Source organism: Cyprinus carpio, chromosome A18, assembly GCF_018340385.1.
Source record: "Cyprinus carpio isolate SPL01 chromosome A18, ASM1834038v1, whole genome shotgun sequence".
Taxonomy (NCBI): Eukaryota; Metazoa; Chordata; class Actinopteri; order Cypriniformes; family Cyprinidae; genus Cyprinus; species Cyprinus carpio.
Genome location: NC_056589.1, coordinates 16,738,435 through 16,755,367, shown reverse-complemented (window position 1 = coordinate 16,755,367; position 16,933 = coordinate 16,738,435). Strand labels below are relative to the sequence as shown.

The 16,933-nt window shown below is 34.8% G+C and overlaps 1 protein-coding gene across 1 annotated transcript in view; it reads left to right on the top strand.

Annotated features, from left to right (window-relative positions):
• LOC109045861 (ras-specific guanine nucleotide-releasing factor 1-like) overlaps positions 1 to 14,749 on the top strand; it is a 36,824-nt gene extending 22,075 nt beyond the window's left edge. The window contains exons 11-27 of the mRNA XM_042775171.1: positions 495 to 558; positions 1,806 to 1,948; positions 2,082 to 2,164; positions 2,791 to 3,039; positions 6,008 to 6,378; positions 7,466 to 7,585; positions 9,927 to 10,097; positions 10,192 to 10,298; positions 10,572 to 10,684; positions 10,858 to 10,918; positions 11,456 to 11,559; positions 12,647 to 12,731; positions 12,853 to 13,050; positions 13,271 to 13,350; positions 13,501 to 13,618; positions 13,707 to 13,775; positions 14,026 to 14,749. Coding sequence (XP_042631105.1) covers positions 495 to 558; positions 1,806 to 1,948; positions 2,082 to 2,164; positions 2,791 to 3,039; positions 6,008 to 6,378; positions 7,466 to 7,585; positions 9,927 to 10,097; positions 10,192 to 10,298; positions 10,572 to 10,684; positions 10,858 to 10,918; positions 11,456 to 11,559; positions 12,647 to 12,731; positions 12,853 to 13,050; positions 13,271 to 13,350; positions 13,501 to 13,618; positions 13,707 to 13,775; positions 14,026 to 14,118 — 2,229 coding nt within the window. The 3' untranslated portion in view covers positions 14,119 to 14,749. The remainder of the gene's footprint in view (positions 1 to 494; positions 559 to 1,805; positions 1,949 to 2,081; positions 2,165 to 2,790; positions 3,040 to 6,007; positions 6,379 to 7,465; positions 7,586 to 9,926; positions 10,098 to 10,191; positions 10,299 to 10,571; positions 10,685 to 10,857; positions 10,919 to 11,455; positions 11,560 to 12,646; positions 12,732 to 12,852; positions 13,051 to 13,270; positions 13,351 to 13,500; positions 13,619 to 13,706; positions 13,776 to 14,025) is intronic.
• Positions 14,750 to 16,933: the final 2,184 nt, after the last annotated feature.

Below are 16,933 nucleotides of genomic sequence, written 5' to 3'. Positions count from 1 at the left end.
CTTTTTCCAAAAATGTTTTAACCTAATTTAAACCTTTTTTATTTTATCTATACACGATGTAGTGTAGTATGGTATCATATTAAAATATGTGCTGTCACAGCAGATTTGCACATTGTTATATAAAAAAATAAAAATAAAAAAAAAACACTTGAAATATGCCTTCAACTATTTATAGAGACATATAATTCAGATCATTTTTTATTAAATTTTTTTGGTCATTTAGTTACATTATTGTTTCTTAATTTCTCATAGAATGATTTTTGAATGTATCATGTATGTTGTTAAACCAGTGAAATGTTATGTTGTGCCCAGAAAATTGTTATTACTTCAGCCGACTGTAATTTTACCCAATTCAATAAGCCACTATTGCTCTTGGTCTTTAGGGAAATTCAAGAAGGAGATCATCACAATAATCACTGTTTTAGTACAGCTGCTATTGATTATTTGATAGATTCTCAGAGCATGTCTGACTGTTACTTGTCTCTGGATGGCAGAATGGAGTGGTGTCTCTCATTGACTGCACACTGATAGAGGAACCAGAGGGCACAGATGACGAGTGTACGTATCAAAACTCTTGATTTAATCTTAAGCATACCATAAAATATCTGCAATAACAAAAGAGAGTTGACATTTTGACACTGAAAAGAGACCTCTGTACATACCTGCTTTTAAGAAGCATTAGTTCCCTCTGATATTGACATGTTATGGAAGTAAATCGGACCACAAATCTAATCACAACTAGGGCTGCCCTCGACTAAAGATTTTTCTGGTCGACTAGTAGTTGTTTATTTTAAGCATTAGTCGACTAATCGCACGTTTATTAATAAACCATTTAAATCATGCTAATGAGACTTTAATTTCCTACATAGCCTAATAAGCGCTCAAGTGCACGCATAAAGCTTGTCACAGCACACCGGCAGAAGTAATGATGTTGAATGTGTCAGGGAAAAACAGTAAGATTAAACTTCATTAACATTTCAATAATCTATTGATAAACTAATTTTTTTCGGTGTTTTCGGCTTAAGAGATGAATTTGGCGACACTGACTCATCATCTCCACGGTAACTGAGTGCAAGTTTCATACGGATTACATAGTCTGAGAATTTTTTTTTTTTTTTTTTCAGATTTGAAATTGTCCATTTGAAAGTAGACATTTCACTTTCTATAGATATATTTTTCATGTCTGTAAGGCAAGTATTGAGTTTTGCGCTCTTGTTCACAGAGGCTGTTTGATGGTAGGGATTTAATTTGATTATTTTATGCTTTTTTTTTTTTTTATTGTGTTTTGTTGTTATTGTTGTTGATGTATAGGCTTTACAGATTCGAAAGATGTATTACTCTTATCTGCATGACTTAAATGACGGAGTATTTTAAGAGCAAGAGCATTTTTTTGAGCGTCTGGAGCATTTTTAAGAGCGTCTCCATCTGTCATGCTGTAAGCTACTGTTCAGCCTTCACACTCCGCACAGGCACTGATAACACACATTTTTCTAGGTTAACATTAGATTGAGCGGTCATGTTGCTACTACTTACATATTTCAGATGATAAGCCATATTTGAGGTAGATGAATGATAGACAAGAGTTTGGATTAAGGCTACTGTACAATCTGTCCGTCACGGACTGTGTTACCTCACCACTTCCTCTGGATTTTTTTTCTGCGACTAACCAACTAATAAAATTTTGGTCGACCAAGCCTCTTCTCATCAGCGAAGGGTTAGTCGACTATTAGGGGGCAGCCCTAATCACAACAGACCTCCACTAGATTTATTCCAGAGGATCACTAAGTTTTCGTTTTCCTCTTCAGCCAAGTCAGACAAGAGCGGTCAGGACATGGAGCACCTGGATTTTAAGATTGTGGTGGAGCCCAAAGACAGCCAGTCCTTCACCATCATCCTGGTGGCCTCCTCGCGGCAAGAGAAGTCAGCCTGGACCAGTGACATCAGCCAGGCATGTCTGCTCACATCAGATAACACTGAGTGATCCACACAGCCCTGGGCAAGACCTTCGCCTTTTACTCGCGTCCTGTAGTTCAAATACCGTCCTCACACTCTCTCTCTTTCTCTCTCACTCTTTACTACAGTGCATAGATAATATTCGTTGTAATGGGCTGATGATGAACGCCTTTGAGGAGAACTCTAAAGTCACTGTGCCCCAGATGATCAAGTAAGCACTTCTTCTCACACCGGATATAACTACGCTTTTAGTTATTGAAATGTTTGTAAATGTCTATAAAACGTAGTCAGTTTCTGCATTAAGTAGATCAGCCTGTGTTTTATTCACAGTCAAACATCAACTTTGTATTTTAATGGCACTTGGCAAATTTTGAGAAGCTTAATACATCAGCATGTTCTGACTTTGCAAGGATGCATACAGTATTACAAAAGTATAAATTGTATCTAAAATGTGATTGTTGCTAGTGACTGATATATATATGCTTTTAATGTCAGATGAGAAATTAGATATAATCGCTCAATTTATATATTATATTATATATTAAGGCAGTTTAAAACAAAAGAGACATACTTGCTGAGATTATTTATTTATATTATAATTTACTTACATATTACTTACACTTACTTGTTTTTATTTATTTATTTTTTGAAAATTTTTTATTAATTATGTATCTTATTTTAAACAACTTACTCATCTCAAAGACTTGTCTTTGGGCTTGGCCGTATTTATATTTTTTGACTAGTAAGCTTTTTTTTTTTCAAATATGATTATAAAGCCATATTGTGGTGCTTTGTAAATATGTAAATCCCATCTAATAATCTGTGTCACATGTTTAGGTCTGATGCCAGTCTGTACTGTGATGATGTGGACATCCGCTTCAGTAAGATGATGAACTCGTGTAAGGTGTTGCAGATCCGTTACGCCAGCGTGGAACGCCTGCTGGAGAGGTTGACCGACCTGCGCTTCCTCTCCATCGACTTCCTCAACACCTTCCTGCACTCCTACCGTGTGTTCACCAGCGCAGACGTAGTCCTTGACAAACTCATCACCATATACAAGAAGCCTATCAGTGCCATACCAGCCCGGTGAGCTTTTTTTTTTTTGAACTACAGAAAATGAGATTACAAAGGTTTTTGTTGCAAGTGGCATTCTTATTAGCTTGACATGATGTCAACTGTAAACTGCTCTCATGTGCAGAGCAGCGTGTAGCAAGAATGTGGTTTTCAGCACAATCTGCAGTCAACAATACTGATTAAATTGAGCTTAAAAACTTGATACTTGCGTTAGAATAAAGCTGACTGAAAAAAAGCAGCATGGCATTTTGTAGTTGACTAATCAGTCTTAAGGAAGCCCTTTATGACAAGGCTGGTTTTGAGTTTAGCTAATATTTATGCGGTTTTTTTTTTTGTTCAAGAATGAAATAAAATGCAGGTTTTAAAAGCTGACATGCCTTCTTAAAGGTGCTCTCGTGAATTTGTTAACTCCTATAAAAAGGCTGAAATATGATATTTTTAAAATATATATATTAACATTATTACAATTTAAAATAACTGTTTTCTATTTTAATAGATTTTACAATACAGTTTATTCCTGTGATGGCAAAGCTGAATTTTCAGTATCCATAATCTTTACTGTCTTCAGTGTCACATGAGCTTTCAGAAATAATTGTAATATGCTGATTTGTTGCTCAAGAAACATTTCTTATCACAGTTAAAAACAGTTGTGCTGCTTAATGTTTTTTGCGGAAACCGTGATGAATAGAAAATTCCAAAAACCTTGATCTTCTATAACGTTATAAACACTGTCACTCTTGAGCAATTTGATTTATCCTTGTTGAATAAAAATATTAATTTCCAAAATAAAAAAAAGATAAAGAAAAATCATGTTAAACACAGACTTTTGAATGTATTGTAAATATAAGAAAAGTCTTAAAAAAGTAGTCGACCTGTTTAGTTGTTTGTTAGAGGACCTATCATGATCCATCCCTAAATTTCAGCTTTTTTATGCTGTTTAATGGACTTGTATCTTGGCACACATATATAAATGCACATGGAGCTCTTAGTTTAGCACCAGCCCTTTGCTTTGCTGGATTTGTGTTTTCATGTGAGAGAGAATGAGCAGAAAAATTGGTTTGGTGTGATAGGAGAGAGGTCACACCAGTGTTTGTCACCCTATAGTGAGAGCGAGCGAGCGTCTGCGTACGTATGGGATAAAAGGAGAGAAAAGAGAGGGAAATAGAGAGAAAGCCAAAGGGGAAGGTAGTGAGATGTGCTGGAGTTGCTAAAGGCTTGCGAGAGGTCACACTAATGTGTGTCGCCCCGCTCTATGTATGTGTGTGTTCTGCTGGAAACAGCAGTAATTGGGCCCTGCTTCATCGCCTGCGTGCCTGCCTGACTGAAGCATCTCAGCGGGGCTCTGTCGCCATCACCTTAGCAACCGGCCACTCTGCTGCAGGACCCCACCCTCCGCCCGTGCCGCATCTGCGAGATGAAATATTTAGTGTGCACGTTTTGCAGCCAGAGCAGCCTCTCTCACTCTCGCTTTCGCATGCGCTGTATTTTCGTCTTGCTTTCTGCATCTCCTCCTCCGGTTGGCTCTGGAGATGGAGATCCGGGCAAATCGGTAAGAGCCGGGGACCTCCCACACACCCACAGCCGGTAGCACCCACTCTCCCCTGGGCAGACTGCATGGCTGTGATGCCTCCCCAGACCTCCCCCGCTCAGCTGCCCTGCCTCAGCTCCAACGGTCACCCAGACTGTCATAAGTGGGGCTATTTCTGTGCAGGCATGACGTGTAGGGGTGGCTCGATGTGTGGGAAAGCTTCTCTGCAACACTCTCCAACCTTATAGAGAGATGTGAAGAGTAGGCTGTTTATGGTCCGCAGAGACGCTTTTCTCTGTCAGCGCATACACCCTGAGCACACCACACAGCGTTCAGAAGCCATTATCAGCTAAATCATGAGCTGCAATAATAGGCAAATACTGAACTGTTGTCTTTTTGTAGGCTAGTGACGTGCCAATGGTGGTTTTCTAAATCTGTGCTCATTTAAAGGTGAAGCGTGTCATTTAATCTTTGTAGTGACACTGAACTGAAAATAATGAGTGTTTTCAAACAGGATCCCATTGGTTGGACAGATCTTCAAACAAACAGCTCTTTGAGGTTCATTTGAAATGACCAATAATTTGCTCAACCAATCATCTGAGCGAACCATTTGGTCACATAAAATGACATAAAATCTTTGTCATTTGAATTTAATGAGCATGTTTTAAAAAAATGCATGCTGAAAAAAAAAATATAGTTTTTTATATTTATATATTTATTTGATCATAATTTAACGTTTTTGTAAATGTTTTTATTTCAAGGAAATTTGAATGGCTCCCTTATCTTGTTTCTGCTTATTAAGCTGGAATGACAGAAAGTATTCAAAAAATATTTACAATACAGTTCAAAAGTTTGGGGTCTGTAAATTCTCATATGCTCACTAAGAAGTCTCTTATGCTCAGCAAGGTTGCATTTATTTGATAAAAAATACAGTAAAAACAGTAATAATGTGAATAGTTATTACAATTTAAAATAACTGATTTCTATTTTAATATATGTTAAAGTATCATTTATTCCTGTGATGCCAAAGCTGGATTTTCAGCAGCCATTACTCCATTCTTCAGTGTCACATGATCCTCCAGAAATCATTCTAAAAAGCTAATTTGGTGCTCAAGAAATATTTATTATTATTGTCAACATTGAAAACAGTTGTGCTACTTAATGTTTTATGGAAATTGTGATAAATTTCTTTCAGGATTCTTTAAAGATTATAAAGTTCAAAAGAACAGAATTTATTTAAAATAAAATAAAAATATTAAACATTATTACTGTCACATTTAATTATTTAAATGCACCCTTGCTGAGTACTAGTATTAATGGTTGTATATTTCAACTATAAATTTAATTTGACATTTTAAAATTCTTTATCTGAAATTGCAAGTCCAGCCTCAGGAGGTTTAAATCAAGACAACATGGTCATTAACCCTTCCTCCTGCTCTTTTTGACACATAGATCCCTGGAGCTGTTTTTCGCGAGCAGCCAGAACAACAAGCTCCTCTACGGAGAGCCACCTAAGTCGCCCCGTGCCAGCCGCAAGTTCTCCTCCCCACCCCCGCTGGCTATCACCAAGACCTCGTCTCCCAACCGCCGCCGCAAACTGTCCCTCAACATCCCCATCATCACCGGTGGGAAGGCTCTGGACCTGGCTGCCCTTAGCTGTTCCTCCAATGGCTATGCAAGCATGTACTCAACCATGTCCCCTTTCAGCAAAACCACGCTGGACATTAACAAGCTCTACGTGTCCAGCCCAATCACCAGCAAGATTCCTGATGAGGGCGAAGGCAAAACGGAGAAAGCTGATGAGGTTTCGCTGAGCAAACAGGGTGAGGTCATACTGCAAATTAATTTCAGTAGTTGATACCAATAACAGAGAAATTTCAGTTTCTCAACACCAATTTATGTTACACAGCATAAACTAATAAAACATTGCTTTATTTAAAAAAATTATATATTCAGAATATTTTTTAATAATATAATTAAAAAAAAAATTTAAAAATAAGAAAAAAAATAAGAAAGTGCCTACCATTGTTGTTATTTTTTGTTTTTGTTGTATTTTTGTATTACTGAATATTTGAATGTATACATACATGTGTGTGCACGCGTATGTGTGTGTGTGTGTGTGTGTGTGTGTGTGTGTGTGTGTGTGTGTGTGTGTGTGTGTGTGTGTGTGTGTGTGTGTGTGTGTGTGTGTGTGACTGTGTGTATTTATTTATATATATTGTTATAAGAAACTAAACAATGACTTGTACCTTCAAGTAGTCACAAAGACTTTGGATAGTGTTATTTATTTTAGCAACACTGATACACTTTTATAGTTTTTGTTAATATTTAGATTTTTTTATATATATTTTCTGTTTTCATTTTAACAGTAATTGTTTAATTTTAATAGTAATTTTAAAAATTAGTAACACAGTAGTTGTGTCTTGTATCATTTTATTAGTTTTTGTCTTTTTTATTGTATTGTTAGGTTTTAGTTTTGTTTTATTTAGTTTTTTTAGTTTATTTTTTTTTTTTACTTAATTTTAATTAAATGAAAGTTAATTATGTTTCTAAGCTGGGTTTTACTTTTAATATATATATTTTACATATATATATATATATATATATATATATATATATATATATATATATATATATCATTAAATCATAGTTAATTTCTTCATAATCATTTTTTTCAGTTAATGTTTATTTTATTTCAAGTAATGAAATTTTTTTTATTTTATTTATTTTTTTTTTTTTTTTAATTTTTTTGGTTTTAGTTTTGTTTAGGATATGTTTTTTTTTTTATTATAGTATCTTTTTGACACGCAGACAGCAAACTGTCATAATATGGTGGGTTTGTGTTGTTTCATGTGTTCGATATGTTATGCATATGGATAACTGTAATGCCTATGACTGATTTTTTTCTAGACGTTTCAGTGAGGGAGGAAAGCGACAACGACCAGATCCAGAGTGATGAGGCAGAGGCTGAAGTGTCGCCCACCAAATCACCCACCACTCCCAAAAGCGTCAAATGCAAAAACTCCTCAGGTAGAAGACACTCTGTCCTAGACTTCCCTGCCATGTTGTTATCGCTCACTGACATGAAAACCAGAGCACCTGCATCTCACGCTGACAAGCCACCTGCACCCTCCAGACCAGCCAAATGTGGCATTTATCAATGGCTCAAAATGGCAGACTCGCTATTTTGAGTATTTTTGAGTGTTTAATTCAAAGGTCCAGTGACATTCAGTTGTTAAAGGTTTGCATATTTAGCTTTATGTAAAAACTTCAAGTTCCTTAGCATTTTTGTATGTGAGATGTCACTGTATTCTGCTCTTTTTTGTTCCCACATGTTTTAAAGTACACGCTGTATCTGTAAAGGTCTGAAGTGATCTTAGGGGGGAGGCCTGGCAAGTCACGATTCATTATTAATTTAATTTATTATTTATTCTGTAGGTTTTAAAAAAAAGAAAAAAAAAGCTCAGGGAAACGCCAAAGGAGGCGTGAGTAGGTGTTTGGGAAACTTGTGCCATAGCAACCATTAGCATGTATTCTCTCTGCCACCCCGGTTACCGGGTTTGTTTGAGTGCAGTCGATGCACTGCAACAACACTGTCTCCTTGCTTTCAAAACTAAAGTAAATGGGGTTCACAGATCAATAATGACCCCATTGTTTCAATATGTGTGACACGGTATTGCCATCAAGCTTTAGAAGGCAGTAGAAAAATAAAGCGTGTTTCCGTTACCCTTAGTTTTTTTTTTTTTTTTTTTAAAACCCTCATCTGAAGCATGCAACAACAAACTTGTTTTCTTTAAACGCTGCTTTTGTTAATCTCTGAGAGTGTATTTGAGACACACATCTTAGTGAAATGATAAGCTATTTTTAGTCTCAACCATCTTGAGAACCAGAGCCCTGCCTATTGTCTTGATGAAGACGCAGTCTGTGATTTTATGTTTCGTACCGCCACCTGCTGGATGCTTAGATGCACTACATCATTGCAGCATCATCACTTAAATCAGCCTTTATGCTCCAAAAAGACATTTTTCATATGATAACATGAAGCATTAGCCTGTGGAAAGTGCTTGCAAGTACAAAACTAACAGTATGAAAATACGAAAATACAGGCTTATTTTGATGTTCGTGGACAATCTGGGTAGTCGTTTTTGTTTAACAGTCGTTGTGACATTTTGGAGATAATGTCACTGCCTCCATTATTTCTGCATGAGTCCATCTTGTCTTATTTTACACCTGCTGTATCTTTAAAGAGGAAGCATTCTGAAACACAGTAAATTCATATTTACTTACTCTGGATCTTTTCTTTTTTGGGCTGCTTACAGTTTTTATGTTTAACAAGTTTTAGGAACACTGCATTGATATTCTTCAAAAAAACATTTGCAATTATTTCAGCTCAAATCTCTTAGTGTACAGATTCAGACTTTGTATTGCAGATAATTTTAGGCTTAATTGTGTTGTTTACTTTTTATTAATTTATTTTATTTATTTACTTTCTTACAATATTTAATATTGATATTTGAGAATTGTCCTTATAAAATAGATAGCTCTTAGATTTCTGATGGTCTGTGTTGCAAAATGTTAAGAAAATTATTATTTATTAGAATTCTGATCGAATGAGCCACAATCGAAACTGCTGCAAACACTGTGCTGGTAAAATTGCTACATTAATTTGCAATGAACAGCACTAGTATAATTATCTATATTACCGGGTTGGTTAAAATTTCAGTAATATTATATTATTAATTCAGCTTCAATATCTTAGAGTACAGGTTCAAAATTTGTTTTGTAGATCATTTTAGGCTTAATTATGCAGTTTAATTGGATTCATTTTTATGTATACAAATATTTAATTAAAAATATAAAATCTTAAAATATTTCATATTAATGTTTGAAGATTTATAAAATAGCTCTTAGATTTCTGATCGTGTTGTGGCAAACTGACTGTTAATAAAATTGTTAAATTACTTTGCAACCATAAAAAGCCTAATACTGCACTGATCTATATTACTTGATGATTAAAATTTCATGAATATTACATTATTATTGTTATCAACATTATTTTATATTATATTAATATTATCAATAATAAATCTGACTTTTATTATTATTATTTTAAATGTAACTGACAGTGATAGAATCACCCTAATGTTTGCACACTGAACTATGCTTGTTATTTTTTGTTTGTTTGTTTTTCCTTTTTGCATATTGAAAATGCCAGTATTTTCTATCACTTGAAGTATGCAAAAATGGTATCTATTTGTTTAAATCTCGTAAATGGTTTTGAGTAGCTGACTAATTCTTAAATTAAAGCTAAATTAACCTCCAAACATGCATTTAACAATCGTGTGTGCTACTTGTCTTTCTCTCTGGGCAGAGTTCTCTCTGTTCTCGTACAATAATGGTATGGTGATGTCGTCCTGTCGGGAGCTGGACAACAACCGTAGCGCCTTGTCTGCTGCTTCTGCCTTCGCCATCGCCACTGCAGGTGCCAATGAGGGCACGCCAACCAAGGAGAAGTACCGCCGCATGTCTCTGGCAAGCACAGGTAGGATTCAGCAATCTGTTTTAAACGCTCATAGGCTGTGGATATTTGTTGCCTGGCAGAAGAGGAATTAATGTGAATTTTGATTGGTTATCAGGGTTCCCCACGGATCAGAGGAACGGAGATAAGGAGTTTGTGATTCGTCGAGCAGCAACTAACAGAGTTCTCAATGTCCTCAGGCACTGGGTGTCCAAACACTCGCAGGTAAGATTAAGTAAACATTATACACCCTTAAAAGTACAGAATTTTTTTGTGTGCGTGTCCACGTGGTGGGTCATAATTTGTCCCAGAAAGACAAGTTTCTGCACTGATTTTGATGAGCCGAATTCAGTTGAATGGATTTAAACATGATAAAATGTTAAAACATCATAACATATGAATGACAATAAAAAATTACATCTGCAGAACTTTCTGTGGAGTTATGTGTGCATTGAATTTGTTTTTGCACTCCTGTGTATTGTGTGTGTATGTTTGTAGGACTTTGAAACCAACACTGAGCTCAAAATGAAAGTGATTAGTTTCCTGGAGGAGGTGATGCATGACCCTGAACTTCTGACCCAAGAAAGGAAAGCTGCTGCCAACATCATAAGGTGAGTAGAGTCTGTCTACACCCTGACAGAATCAATGCACACATGTAGTGTGTTGCAATAGCTGGATTATCCTGTCCTGGAGTATTTTAGACTTCTGTAGTCTAATAAACTCCTGTTCATGTAATGAAATCAGTGGTTTTGCTTGTTTTGTTTTTGTTTGTTTTTTTGGAAAGGACATTGACACAGGAGGATCCTGGTGACAATCAGATCTGTCTGGAGGAGGTGCTACAGATGGTGAGTGGGGAGATTCTGGGTCATCCTCCAAATTACTCAACATTTCATTGCTAAAACGATCAGAACTTACCAATATATTTTGGGGTCTGAAAGATCTTTTAATGTTTTTGAAAGAAGACTCTTGTGCTCAAGAAGCAATCTTATGACTTATTATTACAATTGTTTTCTATTGTAATATATTTATTTTTTTTATTTTTTTTTTTTTTTTTTTTTTTTTATTTAATTGATGAGTTTTCATCATTCATTACTCCCGTCTTCAGTGTCACATAATCCTTCAGAAATCAGTCTGATATGTTGATTTGATCCTCCAAGAAACAATGTTGAAAATAGTTGTATTTCTTAATAGTTTTGTGGAATCTGTGATATATTTTCATGATTCAAAACTTTTGGCTTGTTGTGTATATCCAGAACTCCTCTTTTGTGTCTTGTGTCTAATTCTATTATAGTCTATAGTATATTTCACCATTTATAAAGGTGTGTAAACTGTGTAGAAATTCATTATTCAGTATCTCATTTAACTAATTGTATGTTATATAGGCGGAAGGCGGAAAGTCAGAGCCGTACGAGAATCAGTCGGCTCTGGAGATTGCAGAACAGCTCACCCTGCTGGACCACCTTGTTTTCAAAGTCATACCATATGAGTGAGTTTGATTATGTTTCAATGAATTCATTCTTTACTAGAGAGTAAACAGATAGTTCACTCAAAAATGAAAATTGTGTCATTAATGTTGCTTCAAACATTTATTCTGTTTGTCCATTGAACATAAAAAACATTTTAAAGAATCTTCACTCATTGCTTACCATATGATTGAAGTCAACTATTGAAGTCTTTTGAAATCATACGATTGTCAATTCTGCATAGGCTACAACTTTGACATGAATGACATGTGGGTGTATAAACCATTTTCATCTTGGGTGAACTATTTACATTTACATTTAACAAGAAACCTTAAATTGCCCCTATTATGGGTAATGAAAGGTTCATATTTTGGTTTTGGGTGTCCCCAACAACAGGTTGACATGCATGCAAGGTCAAAAAACACTTTCATTGTCTTATAATATGCATTTTTTTTTACCTTATTTGCTAAACCTTAAAACAATTTGTTTAATGATTTTGTTTTTTGATTCATTTTTTTTGAGTGATACTTTTCTTGGGTGTTTTGTCTGGTTTGTTATTATTTTTGTTTTATTTTTCATTTAATGATTGTTTGATAATCATTTTGTTGGATGTTTGTTGTTTTTGTAAGGGGTTGCTAAGTGGAAATTTGTTATTTTAGTGCTGCTTTGTGTGCATCTAGTGGCAAAGAATTAATTTGCATTTTCATTCAGACCAATGCGAAAAGACCAACAACTGGGCGGGCAGTATGCAAATGATTCATGTTGATGTCAACATAAAAAAAAGGCTTGAGATTCATTTTAAAAATGACTTGTTTCAATGATTCAGAGTTGACTCTTTCTATTAAGAGACAATAACTTTATACACGGTGCACTTTCAGATTTAAAACTTTGCATGATGTTTTCATTCACGTAGAGCTGTGTTACACACTGCACGGAAGGTCATTTTCAAAAATCCATAATAGGGGCACTTTAATGACATTGTTTTATTAGATTCAACTTAATACTTGAATATTTGTGAAGAAATGTGAAGTATATTGTAAACTGTTTATTGAAATTGATTCATGTTTATGTTATCTTTGTATTTTTGCTTGGGATTGATTTTAAAACTAGTGTTTTTTTTGGTGAAGTATTGATGTGTGTGTTTTTAAATGAGAAGACACCTTACATCATGAAAACGACAAAACACTTCAATGATGTAAGTGTTCAATGTGAAAACATCTGGTTCTAGTTAGGTTTAAAGTTGCTGCAGTGTATTTGTTGTTGCATTGTTCCAAATAAAGCATAATGAACACAATGTCGATATACCTCTTTTAAAGATCAGTAACCTGATCGCTACAGAGATTCTGCGCAGTGAGGATGTGACTGTACGGGTAGCAGTGATAGAGAAGTGGGTGGCAGTGGCCGATATCTGCCGCTGCCTCCATAACTACAATGCCGTGCTGGAAATCACCTCATCCCTCAATCGCAGCTCCATCTTCCGTCTGAAGAAGACCTGGCTCAAAGTGTCCAAACAGGTGTGGAACTGCCTGATAAAACCTCATTGAAATTAAATGAATAGACTTTAGGGTTAAAGTAGGGCCAGTGCAGTTTAAGACAATAAAAGAAAATTTACTGGACTCCTCCTGTTGATTCAGTATTGATGAATATTTATTTGATGTTAGATCTGAAAGTTTGTGACACCTGAAAACAGACTGAAATCATTTAACACACTTTGTTATTCCATTTAAATCAAAGACCAAAACAGTCATTGACAAGCTCCAGAAGTTGGTCTCATCTGAAGGAAGATTCAAGAACCTCAGAGAGGCCTTAAAAAAGTAAGTTTTTTATCACTTGCAGTAAGTCAGTACTTGTTGCTGTAATTTAAGTCAGAATTCTATATTTGAGCATATAGGTGATAGGATTTATTTTATTTTGCCATTGCATGCATAATAGTGCATTCTTTTTTGTTCTAATATTTCTGCTAGTTGTGACCCTCCCTGTGTGCCATATTTGGGAATGTACCTCACTGATTTGGCCTTTATTGAGGAGGGGACGCCCAACTACACAGAGGACAACCTGGTCAATTTTTCCAAAATGAGAATGGTAGGTCTTTTTATATGCATTTCTTTAATGTGTGAGTGGAAAAGTGTTATAGATATAATTTTGTTATCATATTTCCTTTATTTTACAGATTTCCCATATCATCCGTGAAATCAGGCAGTTTCAGCAAACGGCATACAAGATTGATTACCAGCCAAAGGTACTGAACTGATATTGGTCTGCACTGCTAAATTATGGGGTTTCATGATCAGCATGCACTAGCCCTAGTAACACTGGTGGTTAAGTTTGAGTATGCTTTGTTCTGTACATAATCATATTCAGATTAAAAACAGTAAGGCCCTAAAAATCCTTTTGGAATCTGCAATGTAGGAAACTCGAATAAAAATTGAGCCATGGCTGCATTAAAGAATCACATTCAATATGAAACTGTCACCGTGTTTGTCTTTCAGGCAGCACTGTATTTACTGGACGGAAGCTCAGTAATGGATGAAGAAGGCCTGTATGAAGCCTCTCTCAGAATTGAGCCTAAAGTGCCCAACTGAGAGAGGCTCTGCTTAACGTCTACACAATGTACAGACACCACGCTCTCTACAGCATACATTCGTGTGTTCTGTTATGTAACATGATTATTACTCCTGGATGTGTTTCCTTGTTTTAAGTCGTAACCAAATGTTGCCTAATTGTTTCAGATCTTTCACCGTTGATTTCAGCCTATGTTCTTTAGAGTATCATATTTTTTTCCAAATCCAAAGTATGCTTTTAACAGTACTTACAACAGGATAAAATCTTAGTTCAAGGTGTGGTTGTCTATTTAATTGAATCAGGCTCATCCACATCACCTTAATAAAATATGAAACACTGGCAGGAGCATTTTGAGATTTTAATAGATGCATGTAAGTAATTTACAGTATATGCATACCATGTAGCAATGTGGAAAGCAGATATATTACTGTATACAACCAAGCATATAGAAACAATTATACTGTTATACTATTATATTCCATGTCACTGTATTTCGCAGAACCAAGTCCAGCATTTTACATCTATTTGTTGTGATAATTAACATCCAATTAACAACATTAACAGTTTTGGCATGAATTTATAAAGAAGACAGTGAATAGCTTGTTAATTGTATTACATTAAAAAAGACATAGGATATGGCTTGTGTTTGTAAAGAAGACAGTGAATAGCTTGTTAATTGTATTACATTATTTGCAGAAATTTTTAAATGATTTCCTCAGCCCTAAATTATACTGTTTCTTCAAATAAAGAAACAAGATCTGGATTTTCTATATATATATATATATATATATATATATATATATATATATATATATATATATATATATATATATATATATATATATATATTATATATATATATATATATATTATTTATTTATTTATTTTTAAACTGGTTGTTTTTCACGATTGTTTACCCATGTAATGTTTCCGTTGGTCACAGCCACATTTTTTTAGCATTTTGGGAAAAAGGTATTCTGGGTTCAACAATATCCTTCAACATCAGATTATCCAGCTATTGTACATTTACAGACAATCTATGTCCTTCTTGCTGTTCCAGTGATTGTGGAACGTGACTGAATATCACTTTGTAAAATGCATTGTTGTTTAAGAGTATGATCAAAAGTGAATGACCTTCCCGCTTGCAGCATACAAAGGGTATTTTTGTAGTCCTAGAATAAAGACGTAGGGTTCTGCATCTTTACCTAAAAAAGAAAGGGAAAAAAAATGACCGTGGAAACATTTTTGTACAAACATTATCAACTCGCCACACAGAAAAGTATTCTGTATATTTTGTACATGCAGCCCTATGTATTTCTTAACATGTACTAGTTTAAAGCACACCTCTTTAAAGCGTTGTATCCTATGCTTACACACTCAATGCTATATGATTTGTGATTTTGAAACCATGATCTAGCGGTAGAGGACTTTAAAGTGTTTTTGCATATACTGTAATCCTGTCTATAATCATTCTCTTAGCAGGAATATAGTAATGTAGTGCTTATTCTGTGAATATTTGTATGTATTTTTACTATGTACAGTCTGAAAACACACTAAACGCTCATGTGGCAGGCATGCGACACTGTATCAGCCAGAAACTTTAAAAGGACAATATATATGTATATGTATATATATATATATATATATATATATGTATATATATATATGTATATATATATACATACATATACATACATATACATACTGTATACAAATCTATGTGCACATACTCTTATAAATGATATATAAACATACAAACAAACATTTTGCTGTTAGCAATACCCAGTGGTATGAGAATTATCTTTCAACCCTTAAGTTTATTTCCACGGCTTGGGAAATATTTCCAGTTTTTGTACAAAAAAGAAAAAGAAAAAAGAAATGAACAGAAAAGAAAAAGAAAGAAAATTAAATAAACTGTATGTTTCCTGATTACCTCTTGCTAATAAATCTATTCTATCTCAGGGGGATATTGCTTCCTTGTATGTGGTTTTTGTCATGCTCACTTCATTTGGCTCCTTTAAAAAATGGGTCATACTGTAAGTGTATTGTGTATAATGATATGGGCCTCATTTATTTTAAAACGGCAGGTTTTTTCCATTTACATTTATGCATTTAGCAAACGTGTTTGCTCTGATATTTTCCAGCCTTAAACACATCTATTAAATAATTAAAAGACTTTATAATTAGTTTGCATGTGGAGTTTTTACATTCCCAACTTGACATGCCATAAATCATATCAGACACGTTTGATATACACAGTATAGGGTCAATTTCAGGAACAATATTGGGTGTAAATCAAAAAAGAGAGAGATTAAAAAAAAACTTTTGCCTTAAACATGTAAGCTACTAAAGTAAGCTTAACTTATTGTGTAACTCACTAGTATGACACAACTGGTCATGTGATGTCAACGCTGCAGTTCCTGAGGAGGCGACCCGCTCCATGTGAAATAAAAAACGGCTTTATCTGAGTACACATATTGCTGATATATCTTAAAAATGCTGCGCATTACTTTGTGTAAACTGTTTCAATTTTCAAAAGAACTTTGAGTGCACTTTTAACCAAGGCTCGAATTGAAGGGATGCGAACCCCCCATATACACCCCCCCACACACACACACACCTGCATGCTGCATCCCCCTGGTTGAAAAAAAAAATTACAAAAACATCCCCTCAGTAAAATCACCATGCCCCCTTACCATCCCCTTTGGATTAATAATGTGTATTATGTAAAACTTATAATGCAAATGAAATGTTAAAATTATCTACTCAAAAGGAATACTCCACCACAAAATGAAAATTTTGTCATTAATCGCTTACCCCCATGTCGTTCCAAAC